At 39.1% G+C, this 20,324-nt stretch overlaps 1 protein-coding gene across 1 annotated transcript in view; it reads right to left on the minus strand.

Moving 5' to 3' along the window:
- Positions 1-20,324, minus strand: part of LOC124594443 (androgen-dependent TFPI-regulating protein-like) — a 90,743-nt gene that overhangs the window by 46,295 nt on the left and 24,124 nt on the right. The window contains exons 2-3 of the mRNA XM_047132818.1: positions 17,931-18,061; positions 17,223-17,366 (exon numbers count right to left, since the gene is read on the minus strand). Of these exons, the coding sequence (XP_046988774.1) occupies positions 17,223-17,366; positions 17,931-18,061 (275 nt within the window). The remainder of the gene's footprint in view (positions 1-17,222; positions 17,367-17,930; positions 18,062-20,324) is intronic.

A 20,324-nucleotide genomic window follows, 5' to 3' on the forward strand; every position in this document is an offset into this window, starting at 1 on the left:
CTCACCTGCACGGCGCCAAACACGCATACGACCATCATTGGCACCAAGGCAGAAGCGACTCTCATCGCTGAAGACGACACGTCTCCATTCGTCCCTCCATTCACGCCTGTCGCGACACCACTGGAGGCGGGCTGCACGATGTTGGGGCATGAGCGGAAGACGGCCTAACGGTGTGCGGGACCGTAGCCCAGCTTCATGGAGACGGTTGCGAATGGTCCTCGCCGATACCCCAGGAGCAACAGTGTCCCTAATTTGCTGGGAAGTGGCGGTGCGGTCCCCTACGGCACTGCGTAGGATCCTACGGTCTTGGCGTGCATCCGTGCGTCGCTGCGGTCCGGTCCCAGGTCGACGGGCATGTGCACCTTCCGCCGACCACTGGCGACAACATCGATGTACTGTGGAGACCTCACGCCCCACGTGTTGAGCAATTCGGCGGTACGTCCACCCGGCCTCCCGCATGCCCACTATACGCCCTCGCTCAAAGTCCATCAACTGCACATACGGTTCACGTCCACGCTGTCGCGGCATGCTACCAGTGTTAAAGACTGCGATGGAGCTCCGTATGCCACGGCAAACTGGCTGACACTGACGGCGGCGGTGCACAAATGCTGCGCAGCTAGCGCCATTCGACGGCCAACACCGCGGTTCCTGGTGTGTCCCCTGTGCCGTGCGTGTGATCATTGCTTGTACAGCCCTCTTGCAGTGTCCGGAGCAAGTATGGTGGGTCTGACACACCGGTGTCAATGTGTTCTTTTTTTCCATTTCCAGGAGTGTAGTTAATTCATGACAAGACTTATAGTAACAACATGGAACACCAGAAGAAATAAAAACATATTGCATACATCAGAATTAATACTTATGTGTACTCATTCAGATTAACAATATCAAAGTATTTGAGCAACAATGTAACACTACAGCAACATATAGTTTACATTTATGCCTACATTGAATGGCTAACTCAGTTTTGTAATAAAAACTTGCCCCTATGCACTAAAAAATTCATTAATTGAATAGAATGACTTTTGTATTAGGTATTTCTTCAGTTTGCTCTTGAACTTTGGTGTTCCAGGAGCCAGACTTTTGATGACACTGGATAAATTTTGATGTCTGTATAATTTACTCCTTTCTATACAAGGGTATAGTTTGAGCGGTTGCTATGAAAGTTCTCTTTTGACAGTGTCTTGTTACCATGATATTCACTATCTGTTTTGAAGAGAGAGTGGTTTTTATTAATGAAACATACAAGGGAGTATATTTACTGAGATATCATTGTAAATGCCTGTAGGTCCCTAAACAGATTCCTGCATGAGTGGCTTGGTTGCACACCACTCATGATGGGTATAGCTCTCTTCTGTGCAATAAAAACTTCTTGCCAAAGTCTGGTTGCCCCAAGAGATGATTCCGTAAGCCAGAAGTGCATGGAAATATCCTAAATAAGCAGCTCTTATGGCCTCCTTGTGTGAGGTTGATGCAATCATACATAAGGCAAATGTTGCAGAATGTAGGCTTTTTTCTACACTCAGTAACTTAGCTGAGTTGATTACTTTATGTGTTGTCCATTACATCCTATATTTATATCCCCCAGTTCTTTATGTGCTATGTGAAACTGCACATAATGAGCTTTTCAATATTTAGAGAGAGTCCACTACATTTAAAACATTTCAGAATGTCATCAGATGCATTGTTCACAGATGTTTCCTGGTTGTTTGTTGCTTTGTCAGCTAGAATCATCAGCAAATATGGTAAACTTGCTCACTGATGTGGTGCAGTGTAGGAGGTTATTTATAAATATAAGTAATAGAAAGGGTTGCAATACTGAGCCTTGAGGCACTGTCTGTAAAGTAGGATTTAATCCATGTCCGCATTATTACAATTAAACCATAATAGTCTTCTTTATTTAGCAGAATTTCATGGTTGACACAGTCAAAAGCCTTGAATAGATCTCATAGGATTCCATCTGGTGCCACTTTTCTGCTAAGAGATTCAAGAATTTGATTGGTGAAACAGAAAATAGCATCATCAATTGATAGGCTTTGCCAGAAACCAAAGTAACATTGACTGAGAATGTTATGGCTGTTCATGTGATTAACAATTCTCCTGAATACCAGTTGCTCAAGGACCCTCAAAAAACTTGTTAGCAGGGATATTGGGTGGTAGTTTGTTACATCAGTTTTTTCACCTTTCTTGAAAAATGGTTTCACTCAGGTATATTTTAATCTAAATGGAACAATACCTTGTTTTAGGGATTCATTAAAAATGTAACACTAGACTGTATTTATATAGCCATGATGGTATTTAAGCATCTTAGCTGAAATATTACCAACCCCACCACAGTTTCTTGACTTTATCTCTCTGATTGTCTTATTGATCTCACTAATTGTTATGGATGTTATCTGTATCTGGCAAACTCTGGCATTGTTAAATTTACACACAAGGGCTATTGCATCCTCTCTGAGCCTTCACAGCCAATTTTTTCAGCAGCTGTTAAAAAAAGTTTATTGAAGATATTAGCAATTTCCTCATTATTTTTTACAATATTTCCATCCTGAATTAATTCTATGTCAGTCCTGTACTCTACTTTTTTTTAACATTATTCCTTTTTATAACTTTCCAGATAGTTTTTGCTGTGTTATTTGAGTTATCAGTTTCTAATACTAAATAATAGGTTCTAAAATATATACTATTTAGTGAAATTTATGTATTATTTAGAAAATAATTCTAATTAAAAACATGTATATTCTAGAAGGTTCTGGGTCAGCCAGTTAGCTTGTAAATAGGTTAAAAGTCACTGCTGGTTTAGACAATTACACACTTTTGATGTATTAAGATATTCAAATGTTATTTAGCAGTTCAGATGTTAGATTGTGGGAGGTTTATTCACTCTGTCATTCTTAACCCATTTGTGTACAATGATGAGTGCAGCCATTATAGTGCTGTTGACACAACATGCGACTCTTCTGTAGCTCGCTGCTTTCTGTAATAGTTCTGTAGCCGTACCGTTAGATGGCAGTAGTTGTACATTTTTGAAATTGAGGCCCACGTTTGAGCTTCAAGCATTTAGTCAGTATCTTAGTACATTTCCCCTCTCATGTATTTCTTGTGTAAAAACCATTCCCTTTTTGAAATGAGCAGCATGTATCATAACTATGACACTAATGTAAAAAATGATCTACATCTTGAACAAAAGAATCTAAGTATTGTACAAAAAGGAGTACAATACTCTTGCATAAAAATATTCAATGCTCTCCCTCAGGCAATAAAAATGTCAGTTACTGATCCACCTACTTTTAAAGATCAACTTAAACAATATCTTCTGAGTGAAACCAATTACTCACTGGACAAATTTATGTATGAGAATATGTGAACTGATTTTGATCCATTGTAAGTCTGTTCAATGTAATTTGTAACTTTTTACAAAAAACAATTCTTGTAAACATTTTTTTCTATGTAATATATTATTCGTTGTACAACCTATTATTATAAACAAATGTCTCAAATCTATGTAAATGACCCATTCTACACCCAAGTGATTTATCGCTAATGGGTCTACAGAACACGAATGAGATAAATAAATTAATTAATAAATTCATGGGTTCAGTAAGTGGCAACATATCAGATGCCCATGAAGCAGAATCTGAATCTTTCGAATAATAGTGCAGGCTACAACACTACATATGATACTTATAGTATAGTGAATAGTGGGTCATCAAGTGAAGAAAAAAGTGGCATTCTGGGAACAACAGGGAAACTGGAAGAATGCAGCAAAGCACAGTGATGCAAGAAATATGTGCCAATGCAACAGCAAGGCACACTATGAACTATTCAAAGGTGATTTGTTGGGACTCAGACAATGAAGCTAATTGTCATAAAACTAATATTTGCACTGTGAAATCTGAGACAAAATCCTAAGGAACTCCCAAGTCTAAATGAATCTCTAACAATGATTTTTTTAACTCTATTACAAGAGAATCAAATTTACACTGCAAAAGCTGGAAGCTGAGGACTTATTCCAGTGAAAATATTGCTGACTCAGAAAGTGTAAAGTTTTTATGATCAAGGGGATAATGAGGAAATTGGTTTTGGTTGTAACATATGCAGAAGTTGCCTTTCATATGGACAAACGTTTCATGATGTCCCATATAGAACTAATGGAAATGAAGTCCCATGCTTCTTAACAGAGTGTAGGGGAACGATGCAGGAGACCCACACCGCCATACTAGGCCAGGCCCTAATGGATGTAGTTTTCTGTTGCCTTCCTCTGAGCATAATGGGGGTGAATGATGATGATGATGACACAACATCCAGGCACCTAAGGGCAGGTGAAAATCCCTGACTTTGGCGGGAATCAAACCCGGGACCCCATGCTGGGGAAGCAAGAATGCTACCAAGAGACCATGAGCAACAGACATACAGAACTAAACTGTGTGAATATTGTATGAAAAACAGTTCATGGTGTACCACAAAAAAAATTGAAGTTTGTGTAAATGGTTATGTTGTTATAGGTTCTTAGACAAGCCTTTTTCTTCTTGTTTGCCAAATAATCATCTATATATGAGAAACATAAACATGCATTGAAAATAATCATATACCGATGACAAATCTGTTCTCAAAAAATAATATGTATTAAACATGCAGCTGATTCAGTTGTTATAAAGAGTATTGTCAAATTTTTTTCTGATGTGTATTTTCATTGTGTTGATTTTTTGAATAAATGTCCACATTTAAAACAACAAATAGTGTTTCAATCAGTACAATAACAAATTTGGGATTATAGGCATTGAAATTGAAATGGACTGCAAATGGTCTACAAGAGACCCAGAAAAGATAAGTACAACATTTTAGTATTTGTAATTATTTCTTCCCAGTTATAATTATATGGTGCAACATGACTCGTGATATAACTCATTGTAAAGATGACTCATGATATGTTAAGTTGCAGACAGGTGCAATGAAAAGCCACTTACACTACGATTCTGCCAAAGCCTTCATCAGCAAAGGAAGCACGCACACACATTCACTCACACAAGCAAGAACACGTTATGCCCACATGACTGCCATCTTTGGCAGCTCAGACCAAAATGCAGCTGTCATGTAGAACAGTAGCAGCTATCTAGAGAGCATGGGGAAGGGAAAAGGATAGCAAGGTACAGATGGGGTCAGACAATAGCACTGTCTGGTGGAGGGTGTAGGGACTAGACTGCCAGTAGGTGCAACCCCAGAAGGCTCTGTGGCGGGGAGGTGGGGAGGGGCGAAACAGGGAGCATGAAAGGAGGGGAAAGATGGGTGGTGCACAAAGAGAGTGGGAAACAAGAACAGGGAGGAGGTGATTGGACAGAGAGGGTGGAAACTGTTGGGTGGAGGGTGGAGGGCAGTAGATTAACATAGTTGAAGTCTGGGAAGATTTTTTGAGCAGAGAATGTGTTGTACGGATAAGTCACATCAGTGCAATTCAGAAAAGGTGGTGGTGGAAGGGAGGATCCAGACGACTTGAGTAGTGAAGTAGCCATTGAAATGAAGCACGTTATGTTCCACTGTATGTTGTGCCACAGGGTGGTCTACTTTGCTCTTGGCCACAGTTTAGCAATGGCTGTTCTTGCTGGTGGACAGCTGGTTGATAGCCATACCAATATAAAAAACAGAGCTGTTATATGTGATGGCTGCTTTCACAGGTGGCCCAGCCTTGATTGAGTGGATGAGCTGTTGGCATGACTGGAGTAGGAAGTGCAGGGTGGGTAGATTGGGTATGTCTTGCAACTGGTCTTCAACAGGAGTATGATCCCTTTGGTGAGGGGTTGGGATTGGGAGTGGCATAGGGACAGACTATGATGTTTTGAAGGTTGGGTAGGTGAAGAAATACCACTTTATGAGGACTGGGAAGAATCTTGGGTAGGCATGATGCTAGGTAATCAAAGCCCTGACAGAGGATATGGTTCAGTTGCTCCAGCCTGGGGTCATACTGGGTGAGTAATGAAGGAGGCACTCCTTTGTAGCTGGTTGTTGCAAGTGGTGGGAGGATTGGGTGTTTCAAGGTAAATGGCATGGGGGATCTGTTTGTGGACTGGGTCTGGGGGATAATACTTGTCTGTGAAGGCATTGGTGAGATCCTAGGCATACTGAAAAGGGAGTTCTTGCTACTGTAGATAAGCTGTCCACAGATGGTCAGGCTGTATGAGAGGGATTTTTTGGTGTGAAAGGAATGACAGCTGTCAAAATGCATTTCTTGCTGATAGTTGGTGGGTTTAATGTGGACAGAGCTGTGGATGGACCTGTCAGAGTGGAGGAAGATGGCAAGCTGGGTTGAGGAACACCAGCTGATGCAGATGGGAGAGAAGGGGTTGAGGTTGTGAAGGAATGAAGATAGGGTGTCTTGGTCCCAAGTCCAGGTCATGAAGGTATCATAAATGAACATGAAACAAACAAGGGGTTTGGCTTTTTGGGAAGTTAGGAAGGTCTCCCCCATAAGATCCATAAATAGGTTGGCATAGGAGGGTGCCATGCAGGTGCCCATGGTTGAGCCATGGATTTGTTTGTTACCTTCCCTTCAGTTGAGAAGTACTTGTGTGTTAGGATGAAGTTAATAAGGTATATGAAGAATGATGCAATGGGCTTGAAGTCTGAAGGATGTTGCGAAAGGTAGTGTTCAATAGCGGTAAAACCACAAGGACGAGGGCTGTTGATGTATAGGAAAGCAGCGTCAGCAGTGATGAGTAGGGATCTAAGACGTAAAGGGGTGGGGATCATGAAGAATCAGTGAAGAAAGTGGTCAGTATCTTTGATTTGGGAGGTTAAGCTATGAGCAGTTGGTTGGAGGTGTTGGTCAATGAATGCCAAAATTCGTTCAGCGTGGGCACAATAACCAACAACATTGGGGGGGGGGGGGGGGGGGGAGGGTCCTGGATTGTTGGGCACGTGGGTTTTGGGGAGCATGTAGAGGATGGGCATCCAGGGTGTTGTAGGGGTGAGGAGGGAAATGGATTCAGGGGACAGGTTGAATGAAGGGCCTAAGGTTTTAAGCAGGGGTTAGAGGTTATGATGGACTTCTGGGATGGACTCACTCTGGCAGAGTTTATAGTTGGAGGGATTATATAATTGGCTGAGGCCTTCCATCAGGTACTCACTATGATTCATAACAACAGTCACATTCCCAAACTATGGCCAAGAGCAAAGTAGACTACCCTATGGCACAACATGCAGCATAATACAGTAAGATTGAGGTCAATGGCTGCTTCACTTCACAAGCCATCTGGATTCTCCCTTCCACCACCAACTTTTCTGAACTGTGCTGATGGGAGCTGTCCTTACAACACATTCTCCAGTCTCAAAACTCTCTCAACCTCTACATATGGCAAACTATTGCCCTCAACCATCCACCCAACATTTTCTAACCCCTTTGTTCTATCACCTCTTCCCTATTCTCATCTCTCACCTTCTTTGTGTGCCGCTCTCTGCCAGTGCACCTGCTCATCTTTCCCCTTTCCTACGCTTCTTCTTTCTCACTCCGTGTTTCCCCACTCACCACCAACCTGCTCCTCAGCCTCCCAGGCTGCTTCTGTTGGCAGTCTGGCACCTCCATACTCTGCCAGACAGTGCTCTTCTCTCTGCCCATCTGTACCCTGCTATCCCTTCCCCTTCCCTGCCCTCTCCAAATTACTGCTTCTGTTCTACATGATAGTTGCATTCTGATCCGAGCTGCCAGAGATGGCAGTCATGTGTGCGTAATGTGTGCTTGCGTGTTTAAATGAATACCTACATGTTTCCTTTGCTGATAAAAGCTTTGGCAGAATGCTAATGTGTAATTGTCTTCTTGTTGTGACTGTCTGTCAGCCAATGTGTCATCTTTATGGTGACTAGCAATGTATCTTTTCCTTAAATTGTTGGTATTCCAACCTGGAGTTCTCATTGTTTGATTTAATGTTAGCAACAAGTTTCACCAAAAATGCAATACATTATTTAATGTTGAGTTTTGTGGCTATGACTACTTGGGAAGGAATATGTTACAGTTGTGGTAGCTTGTCAGTATGAAATATTATGATTGGGTTACTTGTAACTGGGACAGAGATATATTACAACTACAGTGGATATAATGACAGGATGTCGACAGGTACTATAGCTGAGGAAATTCACTACTATTCAGCTTTTTTTATTTGAAAGGAAAATGTATAAATTCAAGAATTTTTCATTTGGACCAAGTATTTCTGTATGCACATTTATATGATAGGCCACAACATATGTTCTACTGTAAGAATTGATAATGTATTACTCTTTCCTTGTTACAAAGAATGCTAATCTAATTACATGAAAAGAACATTGCTATCTAGGTACCAAAGTCCATTTTTCCCACCAACAGGTAAAATTTTTGGAAGGTTTAGATAAGGTATCCACATTTAGTTGAGGTGCTCATGAAACAATCATATCTAGAGAAAAGGGGAAATATTAAGGAATGCTGGGAAACTTAAGATGTTAGACAGTTATGTTCCTTTTTATGATTGGTTGATAATTATATAAGTTTTTGAAGGGAGAAGTAATGAATTATGCTAGAAATAATACTTTTGAAACAAGGATCACATTGGGAATGGGATGAAGGCCAGTCGCAAACACATCAGGCAGTTAACTAGAATTTTGGATGAATATCACATAAATTATGTGATGACAGAGAAATAATTACTTTTGATTTTCTGGAGACTGCATAAATTCAAACATTTAATAGACTGTTTGGAAATTATAATTTATACTGACCACAAGGCAGTCTCCTTTTCAACAGGTAACAGATTGTTATTAGTGATGTTATCTGATGGGTTCTGTTCATTGAAGTATTCCAACAGAAATTAAGTACTGGTATGTTAAATGATATTATAAATGTAGTGCCAGATGCACTGTCACATTTTCATATAGGAAAGCAAAGCAACTGTTGATCAAAAGACCCAGGGGCCATTTTTAGGTTGGATCTTATGTAACAGAGAAGACTAGTCATAAAAGTAAAGAGCTTGCAACCATCATAAAGAAAAGAATAAGTAAGATCATTTATGACATACAAAATAACACTAGAGGTTTTGAAGAAGAAAGCTAAGTTGTTTTGCAACAGTTAATGACTTATTGTTCCAGAAAGTGACAAGTGTTACATAAAATTTCTGAATTTCATGTATCTAGAAAGGATGTTATACTCTTAATGTGACCTCTGCATGAAGGATGTGGCCATTATGTTATACAGGCCCTATATTTTCTACAGATGTGCATATGACACATGTCATTATTTTATCATTTTGAAAATTTGAATAAACAAGTAAAAGCTATTACAAGAACTTGCGAACTGTACCGGAGAATGAAATTTTCATGACCAGTCACATATTAAAGGATGCACCCTATAATCCCAAAGAGCATTAATAACCTAGCTGCAGTAGATATTACTGTATCATGTCGAAGAAGATGAAGTTGTGTGTCATATAATTCTAGTGTTGACAGACTTTTGTTCTAAATGTAAATTAGAACACTTGTTCTGCACTTATTTTGCAGACAGATTTACTTGGTGGCCACATGTGGTACATGAATTTTAGAGGATCTCAAATGAGCTTCCTGATTTCATCAGTAATTAGAAACAATGAAATGAAAATTAGTAGGTGAACCTTTACTAAAACTCTGTAAGTGCCAAAGTGTGTAGAGGCCCTCACAGGTAATATAAAGTCATATATATAAAGAAATACAGAAGAGCATTTGCACCAACATCTACATCTACTTCCACTTCCTTCACCTCTACCTGTTCCTTTGGGAATGTTTCTTGTCAAGAAAGATTGCTGATAATCCCCCATATGGACTTGAACCTCTATAATTTTATTCTCATGGTCTTTTCATGATATATTTATTGGAAGAAGTAATATAGTGTTAACTCTTCTAGGAATATACGCTCTCAGAATTTTAACAGTAAACCACAGCATGATATACACTCCTGGAAATGGAAAAAAGAACACATTGACACCGGTGTGTCAGACCCACCATACTTGCTCCGGACACTGCGAGAGGGCTGTACAAGCAATGATCACAGGCACGACACAGCGGACACACCAGGAACCGCGGTGTTGGCCGTCGAATGGCGCTAGCTGCGCAGCATTTGTGCACCGCCGCCGTCAGTGTCAGCCAGTTTGCCGTGGCATACGGAGCTCCATCGCAGTCTTTAACACTGGTAGCATGCCGCGACAGCGTGGACGTGAACCGTCTGTGCAGTTGACGGACTTTGAGCGAGGGCATATAGTGGGCATGCGGGAGGCCGGGTGGACGTACCGCCGAATTGCTCAACACGTGGGGCGTGAGGTCTCCACAGTACATCGATGTTGTCGCCAGTGGTCGGCGGAAGGTGCACGTGCCCGTCGACCTGGGACCGGACCGCAGCGACGCACGGATGCACGCCAAGACCGTAGGATCCTACGCAGTGCCGTAGGGGACCGCACCGCCACTTCCCAGCAAATTAGGGACACAGTTGCTCCTGGGGTATCGGCGAGGACCATTCGCAACCGTCTCCATGAAGCTGGGCTACGGGCCCGCACACCGTTAGGCCGTCTTCCGCTCACGCCCCAACATCGTGCAGTTCGCCTCCAGTGGTGTCGCAACAGGCGTGAATGGAGGGACGAATGGAGACATTTCGTCTTCAGCGATGAGAGTCGCTTCTGCCTTGGTGCCAATGATGGTCGTATGCGTGTTTGGCGCCGTGCAGGTGAGCGCCACAATCAGGACTGCATACGACCGAGGCACACAGGGCTAACACCTGGCATCATGGTGTGGGGAGCGATCTCCTACACTGGCCGTACACCACTGGTGATCATCGAGGGGACACTGAATAGTGCACAGTACATCCGAACCGTCATCGAACCCATCGTTCTACCATTCCTAGACCGGCAAGGGAACTTGCTGTTCCAACAGGACAATGCACGTCCACATGTATCCCGTGCCACCCAACGTGCTCTAGAAGGTGTAAGTCAACTACCCTGGCCAGCAAGATCTCCGGATCTGTCCCCCATTGAGCATGTTTGGGACTGGATGAAGCGTCGTCTCACGCGGTCTGCACGTCCAGCACGAACGCTGGTCCAACTGAGGCGCCAGGTGGAAATGGCATGGCAAGCCATTCCACAGGACTACATCCAGCATCTCTACGATCGTCTCCATGGGAGAATAGCAGCCTGCATTGCTGCGAAAGGTGGATATACACTGTACTAGTGCCGACATTGTGCATGCTCTGTTGCCTGTGTGTATGTGCCTGTGGTTCTGTCAGTGTGATCATGTGATGTATCTGACCCCAGGAATGTGTCAATAAAGTTTCCCCTTCCTGGGACAATGAATTCACGGTGTTCTTATTTCAATTTCCAGGAGTGTAGAATGCCTCTCTTGTAGCATCTGTCACCAGAGATGGTTGGTCATTTATGTGAAATTTTTGTGCTTCTAAATAAACCTACGACAATATGTAGTGCACTTCTTTGGATCTTTTCTGTTTCTGCTAGCATTCTTGCCTGGTATGTATCCCATGCCAGCATCAGCGAGCGATGTTGAAGTTTTGGTTGAGTGGTGAATTTGTAAAAGTTACCTCCTTTGTTGATCAACTACATTTCCTGAGGATTCTTTCAGTGAATCTCAGTCTGGCTTCTGGCTTTCCTATAGTTAGTTTTGTGGTAATTAAACTTTAAATTGTTCGATATACATATTCCCAGATATTTTATAGAAGAAATAGATCCCAGTGTAACTACTCAATAATGGGTCTTTCTGTCTATATACATGAAGTACATTACATCCATTTATGTTGAGGTTCAATTGAAATTCTCTGCAGCAAGTGTTGATCCACTGCAGGTCTTCCTACATTTTGTTGTAGTATTCTAGCATTGCGACTTCTCTGTATAAAGTGCTACCACATGTGAAAAGCCTCATGGAACTTCCAGCAATGCCTACTGTATCACATATATATATGAGGGTGGTTTGAAAAGTTCTCGGAATCACCATGAGAGGTCAGTGCTAGCACAATCAGTTGTTCACCTGTTATTCACTGGACTGTTGCCTGTAAACATGTGCCACATCAATGCTCTTAGAAGAGAGCTGTTTGTGGTGATGTGGATCTATTGTTGTTCCCGCGTAGTGATTTGCAAAGATGGAAAAAATTGAGATTCAGGCAGCGATTAAGTACTTTGTAAAGAAAGGTATGAAAGCAAAGGACATTCATGCCAATTTCCAGAATACACAGGGGACTCTGCTCCTTCACATTCAACTGTTGCCAGGTGGACAAATTAATTTAAATTTGGTTGCGAGAGCTTAAATGATGATCTATGCAATGGTCAGCCAAGACATGTCACTAACTCAGAAATCATTGCAAAAGTGCACAAAATGGCCATGGAAGATTGCCGATGAAAATGCATAAAATTGCTCATTCTTGCCAGATATCATCTGAAAGGGTATGTCACATTTTAACTGAAGAATTGAAATGAAAAAATTATGTGTAAGATGGGTGTTCATGAGAATGGACATTTCAGAACAATGTTTGGCCCATTTGAGGAGAAACAAACAAGGATTTTTGTGCCAGTTTGTGACCACAGATGACACTTTGGTGCACTACTATACCCAGAGAGAGAGGGGGAAAAAACAGTGGAAACATGCTAATTCACCACCACCAAAGAAAGCAAAGACAGTTCCTTCAGCGGGAAAGGTCATGGCATCAGTGTTCTGGGATGGGAAGGGGATTCTGTATGTAGATTATCTCCCCACTGGGTGAACAATTACTGAAGAATACCATCTAACTTCATGGAAAAATTGCAACAAAAGGTATGCGAAAAAAAGGCCAGGTTTAGCAAGGCAGAAAGTCATCTTGCGTTAAGACAATGGCGCCCACACACACATGCCATCGCTAAGGCAAAATTACACAAACTATGGTATGAATTGTTGCCACACCCATCTTATTCACCTGATATGGTTCCATCAGACTTCTATCTCATCCAAAAACTGAACATTTTTCTTGGTGGATGAAGATTCACTTCAAACGAAGAACTGATAGCTGGAGTTGACAACTATTTTGCAGGCCTGGAGGAAACTCATTTTTGAGATGGGATCAAGGCACTGGAACATTGTTGGACCAAGTGCATTAACCTACAAGGAAACTACATTAAAAAATAAAAAAAAATTCAGTGATGTAAGTACTTTTTGTCTATTCCATTCCAAGAACTTTTCAAACCACCCGCATATATTGTGAAAAGCAATGGAACTATAACACTGTCTTGGGGTATGCCTGAAGTTACTTTTAGGTATGAAGAATTCTCTACATTGAGAATGACATACTGTGCTCTGTTTCTTAAAAACTCTTCAGTCTAATCAGACAGTTGGTCTAATGTTCCACATGCTCAGGGGCAGTACAAGTCTGCATCAAATGCATTTTAGAAGTTACAGGACATGGCATCTACTTGGGCACCTGTATCTACTGCTTTCTGGGTCTCGTGGATGAACAGAGTGGGCTGTGTTTCACAAGACTGCTGTTTTCAGAACCTATGTTGATTCCTAAGAGGAGATTTCACTCACCAGAAATGCCATAATATGTGAGCATAAAACGTTTCAGAATTCTACAACAGATCTACATCAGAGATACAGCCCTATACTTCAGTGCTTCTGTTGAATGACCCCTTTTGAAAACAGGAATGACCTGTGCTTTTTTTGCAATCACCAGGAACACTTTGCTCTCCAAAGGCATATGGTATAGTGGTGCTAGGAAAGGGGAAAGCTCTTTTGCATACTCTGTGTAGAGTCAGATTGATATCCTACCAAGTTCGGTGGCCCTCCCTTTGTTGAGAGATTTCAGTTGCTTTTCTATCTCATGGTTACTTACTTAAATCCCAGCATTTTGTAATTCTTGCAACAATTTAAAGGAGCTACTGCAGTGCAATCTTCTTCTGTGAAACAGTTTTTGAAGAAGACATTTAGTATTTTGGCCTTTTCTGTCACACACTCCATTTCACTGACATTATGTCATAGAGTGGACAAATTCCTTCAGTCTGTTTACTGATTTAACATAGAACTAAAATCTCTTAGGATTTTCTGTCAAGTTGATAGCCAGAATTTGACTTTCAGATTGATTGAACACTTCATGCATGGCTCTCCTTACACTAATTTTGGCCTCATTTAATTTGTTGTTTGTCTGTGATGCTTTGGCTACATTTAAATTTGTGGTGAAACTCACTTTCCTTTTGTAGCAGAACATAGTTGTCAAACCATGGTGGGCCTTCTCCATTTCTCACAACTTTGCAAACACACAAAATTTTTCAGTCTTGATTGCACTTTATTATTTCTGACATAAATTACGTGTTTTGGCTAACTGCTGTCATCAGATCTGTCATGAGACAGAAAACATAAATATGGGATGTACAGTCCTTTGCACAAATTACAAAAATATTTTTGTAAGAAAAAAATAGTCACAGGATGCATGTTATTTCATGAGATTACAAAATGAGAAGTGCTTGCAATTAATAGGGTACAAATACAATAACACAGATTCACAATACACATCAAACTACATGAATTCATGGTGTCTGTTCTTTCAGACATATCATAAGGTGGCGCTGAAAATACCATAATAGTGTAATCTATTTGATATATGACAGAAAAATGGAAACATGAATAAAATTTAAATTAGATTAAAAATATAATTTCCTTTTATTATTAATGTGTTAAGTAAACATTAAAAATGACAAATTCATATGCGTTGATACATGTGCATCTGTATGGCTCATGTGTGATTTTAACAAACTTAGTGTGAGACAAGAGTAACAAAACAGTAAAAGAGCTTAGAGTAAAATATTGAAGCTTCAAATGCATCACTACAGACCAAACAGAGAAATCATGGAGCACTAAACAAACAATCAGCAAATGATATAGTAAAAAGCAATGATAAAATTGTAGGTCAAATATTCCAAGGCAACCAGTGCATAACCTATGTGGATCCAATAAAAAATAATGTGAGGGTGGCGCAGTTGGTTTGTTAAAGTACTCAAATGTATTTTAAATGTGATCTTGCTCAAGCATTTGATTGTGCAGGTAAAAAAAATTTAATAAGCACACAAAAATTGTAGGCATTAAAAACACTCCACTTCCATAGTGGTTGTCTTATCTTAACAATTCAAAGCACAGGGACACATTAGCAAATGATAACAAACTAATAAGACTAATTTCAGAATAAGGAAACATTAAATATAATGTTCCTCAGTAAATAAAGCAAAGCAGTAAGAAAGTCATGTAAAACAGATAACCGTACATCTTTTTAATGATTTTAGAATTCTTACACTCACTTCAGAACATACCTTAATGGTTTTGTTGCTGATAATAAAAAGGAGTTTGCGAAACCATATCACTCCAAATGAAACTTAAGAACATAGCACACCAGCCACCATTCTTTCTACAAATTATCTGATATCTAGATTCAGGGATTGAAAACTTCTGTTAGCTACAAGGCAAGTTATACAATTTTGTTATACAGCTATGTGGCAAGTAGAAATATACTGTAAATAATACTCAGAATTTACAGATGTAAAAAATACTTTCTTTAAAAAATACCAGTGTAACCAAGTAAACATAACCTGCTAATAGTACATAAACTGTTGCTATGAAGTAAAACTGAAGATGCAGGAGCATTAAGAAATATACTGATAGTTTATAGTTAATACAGTAAACAGCTTATGTTTATATGATTTTTTTTTCTCTCTTTCTTGATGGGGTATATGGAATGCAATGAATGAATGGGTCTTTGGCACTTGGCTCACTTTTGTTCTTGGTGTACATAAACGGGGCACTGGAAGATCCTTCAAAAACTGTATTTGCTGATGACACACTGAATGATAAAGGACCCAAACACATCCAGACCAAACACAGCCAATAGAATGATGGATAAGGCATACAACTAATTCTTAACAAACACGAAGTATTCACATTATAAAATTCTAAGCACATAACAATTATTTACAGTAACCAGAAATACAAACAAATGGATTCATATTGTATGAGGCTGCATGTATAGAGTGTCTAGGTGTCCAGATGGATAATAAACTGAAGTGGTTGCAGCAAGTGCATAAGTTAACCAAAAAACCAGCACTGCCTGTTCTGGACTTAAAAAATCTCTCTCACTGTGTTGATATGCAGTCAGTATTGCAAACTTCCACTCAGTACCGTCACAGTCTAATATAACAGTCATGACACTTTGTCTGGATTTTGTTACCTATTGCACCAGCAGCACGCCAAGCGACCAGTAAGTTAAAATGTTGAGTTTGCCGTGATCGTGAAAGCGAAAGCAAATAGTAGTTGTTTATTTTGGTTTGTACAATGGTTTTTACAAATGGGAGCATAGCGCAATAAATTGTAGTACCAACAAGAAGAAGATTTTAGGTTTCGAAAGGACCCTGAGAGGTATATACCATCATGTTGCTAAACTGAATTGTCAGGATTTGCTTGCAAATTTCATGATATGTTAGGCTGTGGTACTGTCCTATGGCATAGTCTTCTGAGGTATGTAGATAAGGTCAAAAATATTCTACCTAAATGTGCAGTAAGCAAATTTTGTGCAGTTGATAGTAGAAGATCTTTCACAAGCCTCTTCAGGCACTGAGAAATTCTTGCAGAACCAATACACTCACTCCATAATGAAATTTGTGGTTAAAAATAAGATGAGTTTAGGATTACTGGTAACAATTTAATTCACACTTACAACAGTAAGAATAAAGATAGTTTCGATGTAGAGACTGCATCACTCTTTATAATTTCATATTCTTTTACAAAGGTTCATTTGCTGCTGATATGAAGCAGGAAACTGGATATCCTTTGATATTTAAAACATGTACACTTATACCCCAGAATCAAATAAAATTTACTTCAATTCAGTTCAATGGCTTACACTGCAATATGTGCTTGATTTAGGGAATAATTAGTGAAATAAAAATAAATAAGTGATTTTTTCAAAATGTAATTCTGTCAGTTCTTTACCTTTCATTTCACTTTGTTTAGTAATCATATCAGAAATGGAGCCTTGTTATAAAGGAGAATTCTAGTGAACACGCTCAACTACTGAAATATATAAAGAATAGAGAGAACTAAAAACTGAAGTACCGATTAAATCTCTTGCACTTCCTGACTGATCGAAATTTGACAGCTTTTCATCACCAGTATGCAGTAGGAAATATCACATTCATACAAACTAAACTACATTTTTACAAATTTATACTTACAGGAGATAATGGAAATACAAAGGCCTGGAAGATATAACTGTTGAGTTTCCTTATATAGTGATTCATTTGTTGCAAATGATTACTTGACTTCAGTTCTAGTGTATCTTGCAAAATACACACAGTGTAATAAAATGCCTGCATTGCCTGGAAGAAAAGCAGAAACTAACTTTGAGACATATGCTATAATATTATTGTAGAACTAAATATGTTATACAGCTTGTTTTAAGTCATGAAAACTATCAGTATAAGGAGTTCTTTAGTTTCAACAATAATTATAGAAATGAGGGAAATATAAATCAAATGGCAGATTTTATTTAAAATTATACATACCTCATAATTATTTTAATGTAAGACTTGTGTAAATATTGCAAATAGTTCTCCTGTTATAGAACGTAAAAGAAGAAACTTACATTGAACAAAAATATTATCATAGCTGTAACTTCTAGAAAAGGGTGGGAATAATAATCTCAAGTTAAAAAAATTACAGGGACAGAGAGATGCTAATGGATCTGAGAGCTAGGAATAATTTCTTCACTTTGAAATGTAGGCTATCTATTGGCAGTACTGGAATTTCTCCCCCTGAATGTGTGTGTTTGCTTCCCAGCCATTCTGTCTCTTTTTGTAGGTATCTCAAGTGAATTTTCCTTTTATCACAAAAAAGCTAAGAAAGGCCATAAGCAATCAAACAGAATTAACAAAGGAACTTACAAAATTCCACATTGTTAAAAATCTTCCTTGAAATCTTTCAAGGCGCTGAATCCAGGGATTATTTATCTTTCTCACACAGATTACAGCATCAGCTAAATAATAAATTACCAAAGCATGATGCAAAACTGTACCTAAATGAAAAATTAAGCGTAATGTATTAATTTTATCTCCTGCCATTTTATGTGAATGCTGCATAGGGAAGTGTTGTTCCTTGCAAGAATTTGATTAAAAATACTGAAACAGCCACTTTGTCGATTTCTTAGCAACATTAGCACATAAGAATGAAGGACAGATTCTTGTGTTTTTCTGCCTAAATGCATCAGTTGCACTATTTACACAACACTGCCACGTCCAAGCAGTATCTTAAAAAGAAAACAGGCAAGTTCATCTCTCCTGAGCAACAACATTTCATGACCTTGAAAGAGCTTGCTTCGAGTGCTCCCTATACAGCTCAGTCTGTTATTTAGATGGGATACTTACGCACTTACTAAGTATTTAGAAACACACTTTACTTTTATTCCATTCCTCTTTCTTATAATTATTTTGGTGAAGTGTAGAATTGAGTTATAAACTAAACAATATGGATATGCCTTATGCAGCCACAGTACAAGGGTTCTGGGTGGGGTTCTCTGTTGTGGTATAAGGATCTTCAGTGGCTTCCTCCAGCATAAAGGAGGAAATGAGGAATCACTATAATATTAAAGAAAAATTAACAACACTTTGCGAAAATTATCTAATTATTTACATTCAAAGACTCAAAATATCTCTTATCTGAGTAACAGTTGCCAATTCTTTGGCACACAGATAGGGCATTGTTCAATTATAAATGCTCTTGTGATCATGTGAATCTAGCAAAAAGAGATAAACTGCTTACACTCAATATAACTGAAAAGCTGCAACTTTTTTCAGTGTACAGAGTTAACGCTTACTTTTACTATGTTAATTTTACTTGAGTAGGCACAATTAAATGCTTAGTTGTTAATGCAGTTCCCAGTAAACACTTCATTTTGTTGATGGTTGCCTTGATTTGTACAAAATCAGTGAAGGTTTACTTTTATCACAGTATGTGAATAAATAAATAAATAATGAATGAATTATTTAATAGAAAATAATGAATGAATTATTTAATTAACTATCCAGAAATTATTTTTACAGGTTAATGAAAGACATGAGAGTTTTTATCCTGGCCAACTTAATATACGTAATTTGATTTGTTAAACATTATATTTCTAGTTTTTTTTTAATAGCAGTACTAATAACATGTTCAGAACCTTTTACTATGAGAATAAAGGTCTTTGATTGATTGAAAATATTATACTCAAAATATTTCGTGTAGACCTTGCCAGTTGTTCTCCACAAAACATGAAATGCTTTAAACAATTACTTAATCTCCCTTCATCATCAAAACATGTGCTTCCTCTTCCTCATGAGACCTGAGTGACTTGTGTCACATTTCTAACCTTTGCCAAGTTACATCTCTTCCATTTCATTCTTTTATACACTGATTAACCAAAACTTTATGACCACTGTCTATCATGATATTGTATTCCACCTTCTAACATTGTGGGTATGTGACTCAATAAGGAAAGTATATAAGTGTAGCAGAAACAAATGTGTAATTATTTTAGTGATGTTACAGTCTACAATTGTGGAAACCCACTCTCATAAAAGACTTTGACAGAGGGTAAATTGTTATAGACCGGTGCCTGGAAAAGAGCATCTTTGAAACAGTGATGTTGGTTGGCTATTTGCACGCTACTGCCTTGAACATCTATGGAAAGTGGTTGAAGGATGGTGAAATAACAAGTAGGTGCAACATGTTGGACATCCACTCCTTATCACAGCATATTGAGGTCAGAGACATGAGCACTCTGGAAATCAGTATAGGTGACAGTCTGTGGCAGAACTAATAACAGAGTGCAATGCTGGTACAAGCACAATTGTTTTGGGGCACTCCATTTAGTTGGCACGGTTAAAAAAAAGAGCTCTGTGATAGATGGTCGCTATGTGTTCTTATGTTGAGCCAATGACTTCAACAATTATGATTGCACTAGGCATAGGGTCATTGAGATCAAACTATGGATCAGTGAAAATGTGTTGCCTGGTCAAACAAATCATATTTCTTGTTAAACCAGGTCAATAATCATGTCCAGATATGCTGTTATCTACGCAACTGATTATTGAAATACACACTACACCATGGATGCTGACTGGTAAGGGCAGTATATGCTGTGGGTGTCTTTACCTAAGTTTCCAAGGGATCTGTGGTAGTAATCAAAGGTACCTTGGCTGCTGTTTGTATGTGTGTCTCTGTGTGTGTATGTGTTTCTTTTCCCCTTAATTTTCAACACTTGGCTGTAGCATCACATCTCAGATGCTTCATTCTCTTCTTTT

This window comes from Schistocerca americana, chromosome 2, assembly GCF_021461395.2.
Source record: "Schistocerca americana isolate TAMUIC-IGC-003095 chromosome 2, iqSchAmer2.1, whole genome shotgun sequence".
NCBI lineage: Eukaryota > Metazoa > Arthropoda > Insecta > Orthoptera > Acrididae > Schistocerca > Schistocerca americana.